Source organism: Crinia signifera, chromosome 4 (genome assembly GCF_055691185.1).
Source record: "Crinia signifera chromosome 4, ASM5569118v1, whole genome shotgun sequence".
Classification (NCBI taxonomy): Eukaryota; Metazoa; Chordata; class Amphibia; order Anura; family Myobatrachidae; genus Crinia; species Crinia signifera.
Window position 1 is genome coordinate 205,195,452 of NC_139220.1, and position 18,969 is coordinate 205,214,420.

At 40.3% G+C, this 18,969-nt stretch overlaps 1 protein-coding gene across 6 annotated transcripts in view; it reads left to right on the plus strand.

The window, feature by feature from the left end:
* VPS13C (vacuolar protein sorting 13 homolog C) overlaps positions 1 to 18,969 on the plus strand; it is a 270,747-nt gene that overhangs the window by 171,817 nt on the left and 79,961 nt on the right. For all 6 annotated transcript variants that reach the window (XR_014473471.1, XM_083183522.1, XM_083183524.1 and 3 more), the window contains 9 exons: positions 553 to 720; positions 2,608 to 2,909; positions 3,163 to 3,310; positions 3,543 to 3,690; positions 5,667 to 5,785; positions 7,510 to 7,679; positions 8,284 to 8,528; positions 14,497 to 14,726; positions 18,436 to 18,528. Coding sequence is in view for 5 of the 6 variants with exons in the window: in XM_083183522.1 (XP_083039648.1) it covers positions 553 to 720; positions 2,608 to 2,909; positions 3,163 to 3,310; positions 3,543 to 3,690; positions 5,667 to 5,785; positions 7,510 to 7,679; positions 8,284 to 8,528; positions 14,497 to 14,726; positions 18,436 to 18,528 (1,623 nt within the window). In the remaining variant the exon portion in view is untranslated. The remainder of the gene's footprint in view (positions 1 to 552; positions 721 to 2,607; positions 2,910 to 3,162; positions 3,311 to 3,542; positions 3,691 to 5,666; positions 5,786 to 7,509; positions 7,680 to 8,283; positions 8,529 to 14,496; positions 14,727 to 18,435; positions 18,529 to 18,969) is intronic.

Here is an 18,969-nt window from a genome sequence, read left to right on the forward strand (position 1 = left end):
GTACATATGGCCGAAATTATTATGGTACAGTTTATGGTTTACGTTGTAATTGTGGATTATGGGATGAATGAGGGTTTTGGAAGTAAAAGCCTTGTCTGAGCCTTTTTTAAGCTGCTGGTTGGAGGTTTTCAACCATAGAGAACCCTCTGCTTACACGCAATGTCATAGTGTACATCACATGGCTATTCAAGAATGACAAGTAGGTAATACATTGTAGGTGCTCCTTAGGATAAGCAGGAATCAAAGGTCTCCTCCGTCAGCACTTCTAGCCAAACAATTCTTTGGTTGGCCTTCTGATGGGGTTGCAGTACTCCATAAGGACTTTAGCGGCAGGCAAAAAATAATAGAAAAAAATAAAAAAAGAGAGGGAAATGTACATCTTTTGTAAGTAGTATGGACATTTGCACAAAAGGAAGTAAATACGTAGTTCCCGAACACTCGTTTATAGTTTTTATTTTGTGTTTGTGTGTGTGTGTGAGATTTGTATCCCTTTTTGTTTTCCTTTAAATTTCACACTGTTTAAATATGATTCTTCTGGTTGACTTTATCTAGGCTGTCTACATCCTGGGAGAAGAAGTGTTCAGCTTACAGATGACTTTATACCCAGGTGCCACAGAAGGTGCTTCTTACACAGATATGTCTGCAGTAGACGGAAAGATCATGCTCCGTGTCGGCTGTATACACATTGTGTATTTACATAAATTTCTCATGTCTCTCTTGGTGAGTGTCTAGTCATTTACTAATGTTGTGTTAGGTGGAAATTATTTGCCCTTAAAATCCATTTAAACTGTACAATCTAATCCTGAGTCATTAGGCAAAAGAGACCGTGTCAAGTATACTTAAGTTCTTTTATGTGAGTAGGAGCTAGGGTATACAGACTTCTATTGCCACTAATTAGGTGAAATTAGTTATGTGTTACCATATACAGTATAAAAACCATCCTATGTCTTTGAGGGACACTGGACAGTGGGGACATAGGACAATGGCACTTTGCGTGTGTATATACACAAACTGATGTTTCTGCAAATTAATGAAGGTTGCTATAGTGTAATTAGAATTTGAAATTGGTCCTGGAATTCCAGCTTCCAACCATAGGTTTTGCCATAGCTTTGTTCTGACTATTACATTGTTGGGGTAATTGACATGTTAATAGGTAGGAGACCTGTTATGAATCTTCATTTTGGACTACACCGCTTGTTCTATGGAATAGATGCTCTTCATAGAGACATTTTGAAAAATATCATATAATATTACTGTATATGATAAAAAAAAATATTTTTTTAATTTTTTCAAACATTGAAAAGAAGAGAGAAACTGGAGATAAAGTGAAAGGGAGATAAAGCACCAGCCAATCAACTCCCAGCTGTCATTTTCAAACCGTTCATTGGCTGGTGCTTTATCTCCTTTCACTTTATCTCCAGTTTATCTCTTCACCAGGCTCTGCCCCATTACACCATCCATTGATTACATACCTGTGCATTGGTACACATGGAGATTTCACCATAACGGCTCTTATAATGTCAACAATTAAAGATGTGTCTTCATACATCTATCCTTACATTTACATAGACTCAGTAGCACACATATATACAAGTGTCACAGATGAAATGAAGGTGCATCTTTGTCGCATTGCAACTAAGATGCATTTTTGGCCTAAAACTCACCCTACGCGTAGTAGTCTTCTACAGACCTGGTGCTCAGTACAGGACTTTTTTGGTGCAACTGCAGTAATGATGCATGTGGACACATTATTGGTGTTATGAGAGATAGAGAACAGCCTCTTCTTAGTTCTCAGTTTCCATTTAATATGGCGATAAATTTATACTTTATATTTGCACATTTATACTGAGCAAATATAATCCCTGGGGTACCCAAAAATTATCTTGCCTGTCCCCTAGGAACTGGCTGCTTTTTATCTTGGCATGTGGGTGGTAGGGAAAGCATCCTCCACTCCCGAGACTGGAAGAGTTGCCATTGAGTGGTTATAACATTGCAGCTGACAGCTTCAGGCTGGTCCTTTTCATGTCGGTAGCTGAAGTTCCATGTTGGAAGTTTAGTGTGCATTTGTTGGTACTCTTTACCTAGAAGGGCGCCCATCGCGGGCATCGCATGTACCAAAAAATCGCATGCGATGCGACCGACGCGATTACCGCGATTTCCCATAGGGAACAATGTTAAATGTCCCAATTGGCCCGATTTTCCATAGGGAACAATGTTAAAAGGCCCACAGAGGCCAAATAGGCACCCTGAAGTGTGAAATGGCCCCCCCAATTGTTAACGCCACCCCACGATCAACATCAACCCGAAGCGTGGCGAGCGGCGGCGGTACGCGTCCTCCGACCTTTTCATACCCCCACTATCCACGTCGGCGTGGAGTTGAGAATCGAGCCACCGAGCCCAAAGCGTGGCGAGCGCAGCGAGCCCCGCGATCAAAATCGTGGGCGCCCTTCTAGGTAAAGAGTACCCATTTGTTTTTCTTTTTACTCAAATTTTTTTATTGGCTACTATTTTTTATCAAAACTGCATAAGTATAGGATTTAAAAACCAATTCTGTTGTTGGCTCTACATGTAGTTTTGTGTTGGTTTAAGTTGTTTTGTTCTTTTTAGAATTTCATGAGTGCATTCCAGACAGCTAGAGAGGCTGTAAGCTCAGCAACCGCTCAGGCTGCAGAAAAAGCGGCATCTAGCATGAAGGATCTAGCAGAGAAGAGTTTCCGCCTCTCCATGGACATAAGCCTAAAAGCTCCAGTTATCCACATTCCCCAGTCTTCAGTCTCCACCAATGTCATTGTTGCAGATTTAGGATTGATAAGAGTCCAAAATAACTTCACGTTGGTTCCTGGCATCGGTTCTCTTCCTCCGGTCATCGACAAAATGGACATCAATCTGACAGAGCTAAAGTTATCAAGGTCTGCTTGTCCTATAAACTCTCCCAGTTGGTTTTTTTGTTTGCTTGCCACCATTCTAATACAGTCTAATTGAGAGGTCATGAACTACATGAACTACATGAACAGGTCCATTCTTCAATGACTTTACTATAGATTCCAGTATTTAATTTTTTTTTTACATTATTCACAATAGCCATAGAATTATTTATGGCATTTTATTAATCAATTCAGTTGAAGAAAGGAATATAATTTATAAATTACATTTTATTTTTAGGACAACACTTCAAACTGGATCTCCCCGACCAGAGCTAGAGATATTGCAGCCTGTTAATCTGCTTGTTTCTGTACAGAGAAATCTTTCTTCAGCTTGGTATTCTCAGATACCAGCTATTCAGATTGCTGGAGACCTAAAACCCATGCAGGTATGGTTACATCACAGATTTTACAGAAAGTGTTAAAGACATTGAGACCCAATGATCTCGACCTGTCACCACTGATTCTCACTCATTAGCATCCAAATTATTGCAATTATTCATGTGTATTATTGACATTAGAGAATTAATTTTATGGTATTATTGAATTGTTAAATGTCAATTTACACAGTGTTGTGCATTAGATAATTAGCCATGATAAAAAATTTTCCTTTCCTTCTAGGTTGCTTTGAGTCAAGATGACCTTACCGTCCTAATGAGTATACTTTTTGAGAACTTGACAGAGACTCCATCTGTCTCCATGGCTGCGCCAGCAGACAAAGCAGTCGAAAGAGTTTTAAAAGAGACAAAATCATCTGGTCATCCAGCCGGTAGATACAATTCCAGAAAGTGATCAGAAGCTGTAACCTAAATTATCGAATAGGTCTATTTATCTTGTATCCAGAAGGGTCTATTTTCCAATCTTTGCACAACTAAAGGCCCATACACACTGGGTGACTTGGCGCTGGAAGCAGCTCTGTTTTCTTTTGAGCTACTTTCAGCTCAAAAGCCGCCCACTTTGTATGGGGCAGTGATAAGCGGTGAGCACTGATTAGCACTCCGGTACCATTGTTGGCTCCACCACTTTTACCTTGGTATTACCAGCATATGAGCGAAGGGATGTATGGCTTTCCATAGTGTCTTGCTATGGAAAGTCATCCACCCTGGGAAAATCGCTACAACGAGTGAAAATCTCATTCATGCCTGTGATCACACAAAGGGCTCGCGCATGTGCACTACGGACCGTGCACATGCGTAGTCCTCCGATAATCTGACAGGCTGTGAATTTGCATTAATAGCAGCACAACTCAACTCACTAAAGCACTCGTGACCCACTTAGATCTATAAATAAATCAAACCTACCATTACCATCTGACAAAGGAGTCACCCCTATAAAAGACACAGGATACTTTTTTGACGTATGCCAGTGGTGGCCAAACCGGTTCTCGTCTACCAACGGTCCACTTTTTCCAATTCACCTAGCTGTTATTACTCACCTAGTCATTACTAACATGCTGCATTCATTCCTACTATAGATCCACAGGTTGCCTGATATACATGAACTGTTGGTAGATCTTGAGGACAGATTTGGCCACTCCTGATCTATGCATACAGGATATACTCAAAATTCACCGGTTATTGCTGTCCACCAATGATTTTTATCTATGTATGTATGTATGTATGTAGTAAACCATTGGAGGACAGCAATAACATTGGCCTAACCAGGTAAAGCAGTCAGTATTTAATTGTTCATACCTTTTAACTATACTTTACATGCAAAATGCAATTTTTACATCTATAGAGATGTTGTAAATAAAACCATAACTCCTAAATTTTGTTTTCAAAATTGTGAAGAAAATCACCTAGTATTAATAAACATTGGTGGGCAGTGGCAGCAGTAACTTCTACATTGCTGGCCTGCGCCAGCAATGTAGAAATTACCGCCATACAAAATATAGATTGCTGGCCAGTGGCGGCAGTACCATTTACGTTGCTGGCCTGCTCCAGCTAAGTATACGTTGCTGCCATAACAATATATACATTGGTAGGCATTGGCCTATGCCAGCAATGTATATGTTACCGCCTATTATTAATCATTACCGCAAAATATTTAATTAATAAACATTGGTGGCCAGTGGTGCAAATATAAACTTTGCTGGCCTGTGCCAGCAATGTATATATTGTGAACAGTCAGTGCTCACATTGGTGGAAGTGGCTACTCAGTAAACTGTAAGATTTTAAGGGGGATATTCAATCGCCGTCGAGCATCTCCCGTGGGGGAGATGCTCGACGGGCCCTATTCAATGCTGTCTTCCCCGACAGCATTGAACAGGGTTTCCTGGCAGAACGAGCCTGACATCTCTAGCTGTCGGGCTTGTTCTGCCGAGAACAGCCGGGAAGTGACGAGCTGCCGGCTGCATCTCGTCACTTCCCGGCCGCACCTCGCGGCCACGCCCCCTTCTCGTCCCGCTGCAGGCGGGACATTGAATCCCGCCTGCATGTTCTCGGTCGAGCTGACCGAGAACGGGACTGGGTCACGGCAGGCGAGCAAGCTCGTCTGCCGTGACCCGAAGATTGAATACCCCCCTTAGTCCTTTTGCTGAATAATGTTTTAAGAAGCCAATTGATCTGGTTTGTGTGGGAATGCTCTATATTCTTTTGTATTGTTATATAGTAGTTTTGTGGGGAAAAAAAACATGTTTTACAACACAACTCATTTTTTATTTTATTTCATGTTTTGGGTAAATTATTTCTAACTAAACACTGCATCTTATAATGGAATGGATTTCTTCTTTTTGCTGTACAGGTGGAGACGTTTCAGCATTATCAGAGACTTCCAGTGATGAGACCTCAATTGCCACTATGACGTTTGGTTTTAATTTTGAATCCCTCTCTATTGTCCTTTACAACAGCGATCGGAGTAAGGTGGGTGTAGCTGTATACACTCGGCATAGCATATAGAAGTTCATTTTTAAACTTTTACATCCACTAGCCAGGTTTTTGCAACCTGCACGACCGTAGACCTGTGACATGTGCATTAAATTGTAAGCTGGCTTATGGGCAGTCTAGATGAGACTTGGCTGGAGACAGCAGGGTGACCCAAAGTAAAATGCTGGCTCCCAGGAAAATAGAAATATGTTGTATTTTTATTATTTTTTCTAGCTTTCAATAAAATTTGGTAGCAGGCTTTCACTACCACTCCAGACGCTAATAACAATAAAGCTTCAGGAAACACTAGAGCTGCACATTGTTAAAAAAGCTCTAAAAATACAGTATGTTCTATACTAATATCACTGTGCTAGGTGTATATAAAATAAATAGTTGTTTTTTTCCATTAAAATAATTGCATGCTATCCAATTCAAATAAATATATATAATATAGACAAAACCCTGTTTCACTCTATACATTTTTGCACTGCCTGACCTACACAATCCCCTGTTGGATAGGAGATAATAGAAACATAAGATACAATTGTAGAATGGCACCTCGTGTGGAGATCTTTTAATTAGACCTACAAAGCCTTATACACTTTTTCTCATAAGAATGAATCGTAAGTCAATAAAAATTGCATATATTTATTTATTAAAAAGTCTCTTTCAAGTATTGTGGTATTCCAGACCTACTTGTTACTCTTTTTGGTACTTGTACAAGTAGAATTAGCAAACAGATGAACCCAGATGGGCGATCTCTCGCCGGCTTGGTGTGTGAAGTTGATATGATATAAGAAACTGTAAATAAAGAAAATAATTTTCTATTTAGTTTTAAACACCTTGCGCAGTGATAGTCTTATATAATATGTTCTTGTTTTCAGTGTAGCTTCCAAAGGAATATGTAGCAAATGCACAAAATAACACGGTTGACAAACTGTGCTTTGGCCAGTAACCAATTAGCGGTGGTAATATACCGCAGCTAAGGGATCGACATGGGGCTTTTTGATTTGGTACCTTAGGCATCCAAAGCATTATCCACTATAAGCAGCTGCTGCAGACAGTTTTTTTTCACGATAATGCATGGGTCCAGGAATTTACCCCGAATCCCATGTGTTCTCAGTCGAAAATGCGTAATAAAAACAGTATAATTGGGTAGCCGAATAATAATATTGGGTTATTTTAGTGCATTTTTGTATTGCCATATATCATCAGCAGCAATTGGATAGCTGATTGTGTCTTTAATAAATATTATGTCTCTCTGCAAAGACACAAAGGGTGGTATTCAATTGTTGTTCACCAGCATTTCAGCTCGCTAGAAATGCTGAAGGGGGGGTGAGCTAAAATGCATGTCTAAACCTGACTATAATGAATGCTATATGCTCAAAATAGGTAAATTGAATATCACCCTATGAGCTCCCATCATTTAAGACAGGACATCAGGTGTGATATAACAATTGAATACCACCCAAATTATCTATTTCCATAATTGCAGTCCTGTGTGATTACATTTGTATTTTTAGTACATTTCATTTTCAAAAAAGTTAAAAATCCAAAATGTTGCCGTAACAAATGCATTAGTGTTTGCTAGTTGTGTATGACACATATTAAGCTTGGATGAGTCAAAATATAACAGACTATATCAAGGCTTTTATCCTTTAATTAGTATATTTTAGTTAATTATTAATTATTTATTTATTAATTTTGTGTTGCTTCGTTAGGTGGACTCTTCCTGGCTGCATAATGAAGCCATGCGTTTAGGGGAAATGACATTGCACCAGTTGTCCTCCAGTGGAAGCATGTGTGCAGATAACTCCATGGACTTTTCAGTACATCTCAAGGCCTGCACTCTTGATGACCTCAGGGACGGTTTCACCAGAGCTACTTCCAGGTTTTTATTTTTTTATGGCTTGCTAGTCTCATACCTCTAACACACTATCACACTTTGTTTCATCAAAGCTTTTTTTCTTTCCTGTTTTGTCTGTTAACATGCACTTAGGTCACTAGGTTCAACACTGCTACAATCTACTCCACTAATATGCTAACCAGACAAGAGGTTGCTGATGTGTGGCAGCTGGCAGCCATTGCTCTGCTTTATGCTGTTTTCCCTAGAATACAAAGGAATCTGGTTCCTCAGCTTTACCACACCAGGGAAAGGGATGAATCTATTTAAAACTGTACCTTTTTTAAGACTACCTCATATAATACATTTGTTTTAACTATATGCAAGGTGTATTGTGCCTGTTATTCAATCATAACACACGTGCTGCAGGTCATGCAGGATGTTTCATGATGCAGCATTATTGTTCATTTGGTTTTCATCCCTGTTGAGAATAGTAGACTGTGTAAGGATATACAGTATATTCAATATGACAGCAAATATGACAGTAAATCATCAATTTGGTTTGATCCATGTTTTCTTTCCCAATGTATGATTGAAATCAGGTAAAGATCTTTGATTTGCACAGAACTACAATTTTTATATTTTCAACTAGAATGATTGACCAAAAAGATCCATCCAGCACACGCAGTATGATTGATATTAACTACAAGCAATCCGGACTGGAACGCTCAATCACAGCCATCTTGGACAAACTGTATATTTGTGCCAGTGTGGAATTCTTGTTGACCGTGGCAGATTTCTTCATTCAGGCCATACCTCAGAGTCCAACGACAGATAAAACTGTGCAAACCCAATCCAAACAGGCTAAACTAATCAAAGTGAAAGCAGATAGAGAAGGTACATTTATATTTGACTGGTGCCTATCAATCAAATGTCAAAGCTGCATGCATTGCAATAAATATGTTTCACCCTATATGGAATGTTTTTTTCCTGAAATAATTGGTTATTTACAAAAGGTTCATTCTCCAACAACATAGGCCCTTTCCCCTACTTTCTTGAGAACATGGCCCATCTCCCCCTCTATGCCTCACCTACACATTTTTATTTAATATCCGGTAGAGCCAGGTGAGCGTTTAGGGTTTTGTAGTCACCCTTTTTTTTTAAATTTAAATCAAGTATTTTTTATTAATGCTTTTCAAAACATAACAAAATACAATAAAATAAAGGGTACTTGTTTCCTAGCACGGCGCCCACTAAGCAATTTGCTTAGTGGGCTATTCTGAGTAGAGAAATCGCAGCGCATGGGCCATTTGAGGGCCATGCGATGCAATTTTCCTATGTAATTTATTCACTGCTCTCTCAGCCCCGGGCCATCGCATCGTATCTGCCGCAAAATTTGTAATCGCATGTCATTCGGGCTCGGTTGCTCGCTGCGCTCGCCACACTATATAGAATCAACTCCACGCCGACGTGTATAGTGGGGTAATGAAAAAGTCGGAGGATGCGTTCCGACACCCCTCGCGGGGCTCACAGCACTCGCCACGCTTCGGGGTGGCGTAGTTAGTGGGGGGGGGGGGTTGCGTTACATCTATTTTTGGGACATACTATCATATTATTGTATACCTAATGTCATGGCATCGCACACCCTATAAAATCGCATGCGATTTTGCGGGAGATGCAATGCGATATTGTGGAGTAAAATAAAAAAAAAATTGACATGAAAAAATCGCATCGCATGCCGAAGCGATGTGATTTCCCTACGGTGCCGTGAGTAGAAAATCTGGGCGCCGTGCTAGGAAACCAGTACCAAAGAAAGAAATCCAATAACAGTTAAAATAGAAATCCAATGAGCAAATTGGCTTTGAATGGCAAATAGTGGTACAAGCAGGACAGTAGTGAGCCACATTCAGTCCAAGATTTGCATCAAAATTTAATCATGTCAGAACAAGTAGTTGATAAACCGTAAATGGACAAAAACAACAAACAGCAGGATTTAAATAGTGTGATAATAGGATTAAAGCTGTCCTATACAGATAAAACATTTGCGAATAAAATTTAAGTAAGCATATGGGCATAAAAAAAAAAAAAGAATAAAAGCGTAAGGTACAGATCGGTCAGCAGGTTCAGGAAAGAACTGTGAATTCTGACAGAGACCCCATACATTGTCATACTTTAAGGCACATTTGCCTTTTGAATACATAAAACGCTCATGGGAAAGGGTAACAGTAATACCCCTTTTACACCAACGAAAAACCCAGGTCGGACCCAGGTCAGTGTTGGTGTAAATGGCACCAACCCAGGTCCATTGACACTGGTCTCCTACCCAGGTCCTGACCAGGGTTGAACACTGGTCGGACCTGGGTCGTGAGCGGTGTAAATGGTCCCAACCCAGGTCGGGACATCTGGTTAGTGCTGAAAGGATACCAGAAGCATGGGACGCCTTTCCGTAAGTCAGTACCATGCGTTCCACAGTGCATTGCCATACCTCCCAACTGTCACGATTACAGCGGGACAGTCACGATTTTCGGGTCCTGTCCCGCTGTCCCACCCACGGCATCAGTTTTAGCATGGCCAAATAGTAAAACTGTAGCAGGGCATGCTGGGATGTGTAGTTCAATAACAGCTGGAGTGTCAAGGTTAGCCATCACTGCCCTAGTGGATATTAGGGCATGAAATACCGCCTGTCGGCTCATTAAACAGTGAAAAATCCTATGCCGACCTAATGCTTGTGTCGACCTAATGACTTGTTGACCTTGTCCCATGTGGACCTTGCAGTATGTCGACCTAGTGGTGTCGCCCTAATGACTGTCGACCATCTTTAGGTCGACCAACTGACTGCTGCTGCAGGGGCAGAGGACTGGGGGGAGCACATGGGTGATGCTGCACTTTTATACCGCTATGTGCGCTTCATCACTGAATATAACTTTTTGACAAAATATTTTGCTAAATAAACCAACCAACATTTTTCAATGCTAACTTTTCATGTCTTTTAATTTTTATTTAAATCATTGAGGGAAGGTTGGCTGGCAGTTTATCAGTCTTAAAATTGACATTTTTAATGTCATCCATAGGGAAAAGCAGGGCTGACCCAGGTTCAGTGTAAATGGTGCAGACCCAGGTCCGACCCAGGTTGAAGTGCTGTGTAAATGGGGTATGAAGCAGGGTCCAACCCTGGAAACTTCCGTGTTCAAAGACCAGGGTCCGACCAGGGATTTTGGTGTAAAAGGGGTATAACTAGCCCAACCTAGGAGAATTGGGAGGGTGGTTCAGAGCTCATCCAGGTACTGACCATAAATACATGAGCTAGGGTGAGCAGATTTACATATAATCTTAGATGGGTAGAGAGAGATTCCTCTAAGTCCAAACCAATATACAAGGGGACATAAGGGTTATAGATATACCTGTACTTCCTACACTAGAGGTCACAGCTTGCCGGAAGGAGACCAATGAGAGGCCTCAAAGTAATCTACTAGGAAACCAGTAAGAGAATATGCAGGATGTACTATTGAATTTGTTGAAACCTAGCATTTGCGGTCGCACGCTTAGGTGAACTAACAATACGGTCCCATTGTTCATCATCAAGTACACCCAAATCAAGCACCCATTTATCTCACGCAGTACATAACCTATGTAATGTATGGACAGGTGTTTGCAATGGGGACGGTGCTCCGAAACTCACTTAGTCACAGTATGGCAGAGATGTAGAGAGTGATCAAAATAATGTCCTTCTAGAATACTAAGTTCAGCAAAGGACAAATTCTTCCAAATAGGAGAACATGGATCAATAGATACATTTCCCAAAACAGCCCCAACTAACATCCTAATTCTATAAGATTGTTGAAGAAGGGGGAAGTGAGCCAACAGAAATTGCAACAATGAAAATGAAAGTTCCATCCTGTCCAAAAGGGCAGCTGGGATTTTCCTGTTATCACCAGGCGTAACCTAACTAAGCCAACTGTGCAGCAAAATAGTATAAACGTAAATCTGGCCATCCGTAGTCCTCGTTCTATAAAGGGAGCTGAGCGCAATATGTTCATTTACAACCCCATATGAAAAAAGTGATCGGACATGCTCTTAACTGGAATAGTGAGGCTTGAATAAAAATAAGGGGAAATCTGAAGAACATCTAAATTAATTTAGGCTGGGTAATCATTTTTATAAGATTAACCCTTCCCGTAACTGAAAGTGGAAGTAATTGCCAGGTATGAGTATTGGCACGATCAGTATCAATCAACGGGGTCAGATTAGAGGGAACGCATATGTAGAAGGCTTTGGGGTAGAAGGGAGCAATGGAAACACTTCTGACTTTTCCCAGTTAATGTGGATCCCAGAATAACCGCCAAATTATTCCACCAAAGTAGACTGCAGGCAGAGATGACATCTTAGAAAAGTATAGAATCATGTCATCTGCATACAGATCAATTTTTTCTTCACTACCCCCCACCCTGAATTGCCAGGACAGTAGAAGAGGCTAGTATATGACACGCGAACAGTTCGATGGCAAGGGTGTACAAAAGGGCAGAAATAGAGCACCCTTACCTAGTCCCCCTCCCCAATGCGAAAGAAATATGTCTTGCATATATTTGGACCTTTTGATTTCAAGGTACATAGGTTTATTGTGAAGACTATACATAATTCTGGGACTGTTATTTGACATAGTTGAAGGAATCATGTTTGCATAGCGTCTCTTTCTAAATCCTTTTACAAGCTGCCTGATCCAATGTAACCTTATATTCAGCTTCCTCTATCTCCAGCTCATGTGACTTGGGCGTTCATAATAGAAAACCGTAATTGGTGACCTGAGATAAGTCCTGTAATAATCCTTCAAATGGCAAGAGCTCTACGTCTGAATTAATAAGTCTACTATGGAACAGAACAACCCTGTCTTTACTAGCCTAGTAACCTTTTTCTGTCACGAATTCACAATGCTTAATTGGTACAACAAGGCACGTTCTAATAAAACATGTCAGACTAATCGTAGTATACCGTCTGAAATGAAGGTCTGTCTGATGCAAGGGCTTGAGGTGATTAAGGAGAGAAATTTAACAGTAGGAAGTGTTTGTTTTATTTTTATTTATGGCTTGCCATAGTTGTTTGCCTTAACATTTACTGGTACCAATCTTGCTGATAGCCAGTTCTAAATGTACGTAGGTAGAGCAGAATTCTGCCCATAGGAATAGCCTGCCAGCCTCTTGGCATAAATTAATGTAAAAATAAGAATCCACAAAATAGGCAATATAAATAAAATAATAAGCCTGTCCTATTATGAAAGTTTGTTTCTATTGGGTTGTAACAAATATCCTGGATGAGCCACTGGACATTACATGATGTAAAGCTACACACTTATCCGATACCTGTTGCAGCAGATAAAGATGAGTAACCACTGGACCACCAGGGATGGAGATTCCAGGGTTGGACCCAGCACCATTTCCCGTTTACACTGAGCCTGGGTCAGCCTTGCTTTTCCCTATGAATGACATTAAAAATGGCCATTTTAAGACTGATAAACTGCCAGCCTACCTTCCCTTAATGATTTCAAATAAAAATTAAGACATGACAAGTTAGCATGGAAAAATTTTGGTTTGTTTATTTTGTAAAATATTTTTTTTAAAAAGTTATGTTCAGTGCTCAAGGACACATAGCGGTATAAAAGTGCAGCATCACCCATGTGCTCTCCCCAACCCCCTTCCCCGGCAGCAGATCGAATCTCTCGAATCTGTTCCCCCCACCCACCCCAAAAAAAGCACATAAATGATACTGCATCCAATTTTGATTTCTGTGTGCAGTGCCCATATCCTTCCTGGCTGCTGTCTTCTCTTCTGGTATCCTTTCAGCACTACCTGGATGTCCCAACCTGGGTTGGGACCATTACAGTACATCGCCCACGCCCCAGGTCCAATCGGTGTTCAACCCTGGTCAGGACCTGGGTAGGAAACCAGTGTTACTGGACCTGGGTTGGCCCCTTTACACCAACGCTGACCTGGGTCCAACATGGGTTTTTGCCTCAGTGTAAAAGGGGTTAAAAAATGTCTGCGTGGTTAATGTCATCACCTGTGTCTAAATTAGGACAGTGTCATCATTCTCACATGGACATGATGTTGACATCCTACAAAACCTTACTTTAGATTGATGTTTTATTGTAAGAAAACTCCGTATCAGATTTCTTTATTCAATGAAGATTATTTTATTAAAGCACAGTATTGCCCAAATCATTTAATATTTTATATCCATACTTTGTAGCAGCTGCATATTAAATCATTGCAGTGAGGTGGTTCACAGCTGCTTCTTCCATTTCACAGTTCTTTAGAAAGCACAGGTATTAGAAGCCATAGTCACTAGTTTAAAGTCCTATCCACTTTCAATTTAGGAACCCTCCATTCTTGTTTTTTGTTTTATAATCCTCTTTTGTTCAGACTTACATTCATTGCCTAGATCAGGGGTTCCCAATCTTTTTCTAATGATGGCACCCTAGAGTATCAGAATTTTTCCAAGGCACCCTAGGCCCTAAAAAATATATATCAAATTAAGTAGATTGTGTTTATATGGGCTTCTTAGGTTCAGTTATGTGGTGAAGGGCAGGATTTGGTTCTGATTGTACACATTTTATGATTGGCAGCCACCAGCACTGGTTTTGTCTATAAATAATTGATCATAAATAATTTGAATTGGTCCTGGACGACCAACCCGAGGCACCCCTGCAAGTGTCCCGAGGCACCCCAGGGAGCCTAGGCACACAGTTTGGGAACCACTGGCCTAGATTTTGATTACACAAAGATCTATTCTATGGCAGTATATTACAATTGGCTTTTTTTCTAGCACATTCTGTAATTAAAGCACCTTATTATTTTTTTTTTTTTTTTTTTAGAACGTGCAAGGCCTCAGAAATTGAATGTGAAAGCATTGATTATGGATCCTGAGATAGTATTTGTGGCCAATTTGACAAAAGCAGATGCTCCTGCTTTAGCAGTGTCCTTTCAGGGCAATTGTACTCTTTCTGATGTGAACTCAGAGAAGAAGATGACAGCCATTGTAAAAGAATTCAAAGTTTTGGCCTGTCCATTTCTCCGACAGCTAAGAGGAAATAACATCACTACGGTATGAATTCTTCTTATTTTACAGAACATCATCATCTAAATTCCTGCTGACTAATAAAGCTGGGGTTCATGACCTCACTGTTTCAACAGTCTGTTAGCCCTAACCGTAATGTATATACTGTAGTAGACTGTTCCACACGTACCGGCTGATGCCTGGCAGCAAAACCCTGCACGGCCAAGAAGCCGTGCCGTACACAGGAGTTTACAATGGTTGGGATGGCCACAGCCCAGCAGCTGTCCTTTCCATTGGTGACATCAGGCTGCAACACGGCGGCCGGGCCGTAACCGACCCGTGTGAATGGACACAATCTTGTCCATTGTTAATTACTGTGTATGGCACGGCTTTTGGCCGTGCAGGGTTTTGCCACCCCGTGTGAAACAGCCCTTAGAATGTAAACAGGGGTCTGATCATTTTCTTATAGTACACTGTAGCCTTTCACTAGTTACCTTTTTTTTTTTTTTTTTTTTTTTTTTTTTTAATGTTCCTGCATGATCTTTACCTCTAGCTCCAGGAAACTGATTTTTTTTTCATACATAAGGGCACATTTATGAAAATGAAGAAACAATCAGGTGAATTAAATGGTGGTTTTCTAGACTCATTGTTTCTCTGGCTTTTATAATAACCTTGTGTCGAATGACTTAACAGTGGAAGTCTAAATCGCTTCTAGTCATGGTTGGTAGAATTATACTGTATATCTGTAAATACCCTGTTTGTTGTATCACTGTCTCCTTTGTAAAGCACAACGGAATATGCTGCGCTATATAAGAAACTGTTAATAAATAAATATCCTGCTTGGAAAGTTTACCAGCATTATGGCCAAATATAATAGCTTGTGACTTGGAGGCATCGGCAAAATCCTGGCAATTCTGCTTGATGTTCTAAACCAACTGGGTTTTGCATTTTGAATGATTGGTACATTGAGTAAAACATTGAGAAGGTTTTGCACAAACTTGCTGATGCTTGCATGTCACAGGCTATTACATTTCCTCTGCAGGATTTAATGATGCTGGTAGTAGATATTAGTGGCCTACTGTACTAGGAAAATGTAAATATGGACAAGCACATGGTAAATAAAAGAAAGTTGCAGCAGCGGACACTGACAAATGTATAAAAGTAACACATAGGGGGGTATTCAATCCTGGGTCACAACTGTCAGTACGTCCCAAGAGCTGTGCCCCTAGCCCATTTAAATTTTGCTCAACTGCAAACCGATAGATGGGATTTAATGTCCCGCCTGCCGATTTGGTGAAAAGGGGGCGGATCTTGGAGTAATAGTTTCAGATTGTAAGAATGGCCGCAAGCAGCGATTTTAAAGTATTGAGAAAAGCTGGTGAAGTACTTGATTACATAGTACTGTAGGTTAAAGGCTATACTGCTGCTTTTTTGTGACTGGATCATATAGTATGTTCCTTGTGTCAATCCATTGTCCATATCATCCTGATGCATGTCGAACCATTAGCAGTCAACCAATTGATTTAATGCATGCCCAACCCTAGTCCGCTACCCAAAAAAAGAATTAATCCCCAAAATTTTGTTAACCAATTTACTGTATTGTTTTTTGTTTTTTTTTAAATCAACATTTTGGTCTACTGTTGTCTTAATCAAAAGCCTAAACAATGGTCCTCATAAAGAGGACCCAACAAACATAAAATGCTTGTGACTGATGGTAGTCAGTTCTCCCTAACCAATCGAAAACTTGCTAATCACCTCAGAATACAATTTTTGCTTCTCTTTGTCTGTTTTCTTTTTTTATTTATTCATTGATTGTGAGTGGTAAACTCTACAAGTAGGAGGTAGTGGAGAACCAACATTGACAGTTTGTCTCTGCTGGCTGTGCATATGAAATCTGAGGGCATATCTTGAATTCTGGATGAGACTGTTCCTTTAAGGATAAGGCTGACTATAGAGAATTAAATGGCAAAAAAACATGTACATGTACAAACTAATGTTTTTCTATTGATGAAGATTATAGAATTTCTGGTACTTAGGTAATATCTGGGCTCTCGTTTTTCTTATGAGACAGCGTCCCCTCGCGGGGTTTGCTGCGCTCGCCACGCTTCGGGCACGGTGGCTCGCTGCGCTCGCCACACTATATATAATCAACTCCATGCGTAGTTGGATAGTAGGGGTATGAAAAAATGGGGTGCATTTAACATGGGAGCCCAGATAATACATAAGTACCGAATTTCTTTATCCAAAAGGAAGCACTGACCATTTTTGAGTTTATGTTGTTTAAGTGTATGGCCCACATTTATTATTTTTAGCTTCTCCCATACTTGAAAGTTGAACCGTAGCATGGGTTTGTTATTTGACTAACCTAGTTGTGTGCTACAGAAAACCAGTTATTCTGAACGGAGGCTAGATTTTATCTTCGCGTTAGGATTCCTGTTGTGCTAACTTTGGTTTTACAGTACTGTATGTACTGTCTGGCTTCCACTATACAATATCAAGGTGCCATCTGGTGGCAGGAAATTGTATTGTAAACGATTTCAGTTGTCTTACTTTGTAAAATATTATGCATGTGTCATGCTCATTTCCTCAAGGAATTCATGGCGAAATATGTGCAGATGGCCGTTGGTTAGGATGCTAGCGGTCAGAAGACCATCAGCAATATAACCAATGGTCATAATCCCGACAAGAGCTCAGCAAGAATACTTATTCTCTATCCCTTGTTGAGCCTACCCTCACCCCCACCCATATCCCTACCCCACAGACTAACTTAAGGCCCCCATACACTGAGCCGATTTGGTCAGATTTCAGCCGATTGCGGCCAATCGGGTCATTAAATCAGACCAAATCGGCTGTCCCTGACATGCATGGGACCGCACATCGGACCTGAGCAGGTGGTTGGACTGGCTACACCTTGGACCACCCGTTCTGGGACCTTCCTCCTGGTGGTGAGGCGGGCGGGGAGCAGGGACGCATGCGATCCATCACAACAAATTGTGACTGATCGCATGCGCCCCGGGTGTCTCGCAGCGTATCGGGTGTCCGTACACTGCTGCAAGACATCGCAGCAGTGTATGGGCACCTTAAAACATTCCCCAGAATACTACAATAGGTATTCCAGCAGCTTTCCATTAATGTCGGAATTGCGAAGTAGGTATTGTGGCCGCAGGTCGTTATTTCATCTGCCGGGATAGGGAACACATTCTGTCATGGTATGTACAGGATATTTAGAAAATTTAAAATTGGAGGAATGCTAAAGGTAATGGAAAATGATTAAAGGTTAGTCTCACACTGTAGTTTTGAGGAAAACTGCTAAAGTCCATGAATTCGCACAGCAATTGGTAAGACTTCAATCTAAAATTATTTAAAAAATAAAACCGAAAAGGTCAGAGTAGATTAACCTATAGGGTACTTTCTCACGTCAACAAATTTGTTTATATCTTAACATATTGTTTTGCATTTAAAACAAATTTGATAAATGTATGAGGAACATTGTAGTATCTAATATCCCAGTCATTCAGTTGCCCAAACAGACTAGTTGAAGCTTTTAATTTAATTTAATGTAGTTTACGTTTAGACTAATTGAAATTTCTTTTAGGACTTGCCAATTTAATGTGAGTTATCTAAACGTAGTTGTTTCTACACTACTGAGGGCTTACTGTACACTTTTCTGTAGTTCGTTTGCAGTTTTCCAAATAAAATATCCTTCTGGTACCATATCTTCTCCAATCATAGTGTTTTAAACTTCATTATCTAATAGGTATTACAACCCTGCTCACTGCACTTGGAAAATACAACAGATGTAATGGGTAACCAGAATGCCAGCCTTGTTGTGGAAGAAATCATTATTAAGGTAAGCCTTTAATATTGTGTTTGTATGATCCATCCTTACTTAACATGCCAGCAATTTTACAGTAGACTATACAGTATATATATCCCATCCCATACACACTAGTCTATATACCCTTAATGATATGAACGAAAACTATATCTCTAACAATATATTATTTACAAATCATCTAGTGTGTGCACTTAATATCGTTATCAATATCGTTCATTGTGTATGTGCTATATTGTTCGCATGGGAGCGCTGACAATATTGTCAACGGTATCACTCCTGAAGCTCGTCATATAGTGTGTATGGGGCTTTAAACTCAATGTAATGATTGTATTGGACTTTGGTACATTTTGAAAATAAATAGCTATGAGAACCACCAAATATGATTCATGCAAAAATGTCCGATTTGCCATTTTTATAGCTGAGCTATACCTACATCTCCATGCTAATAGTTAG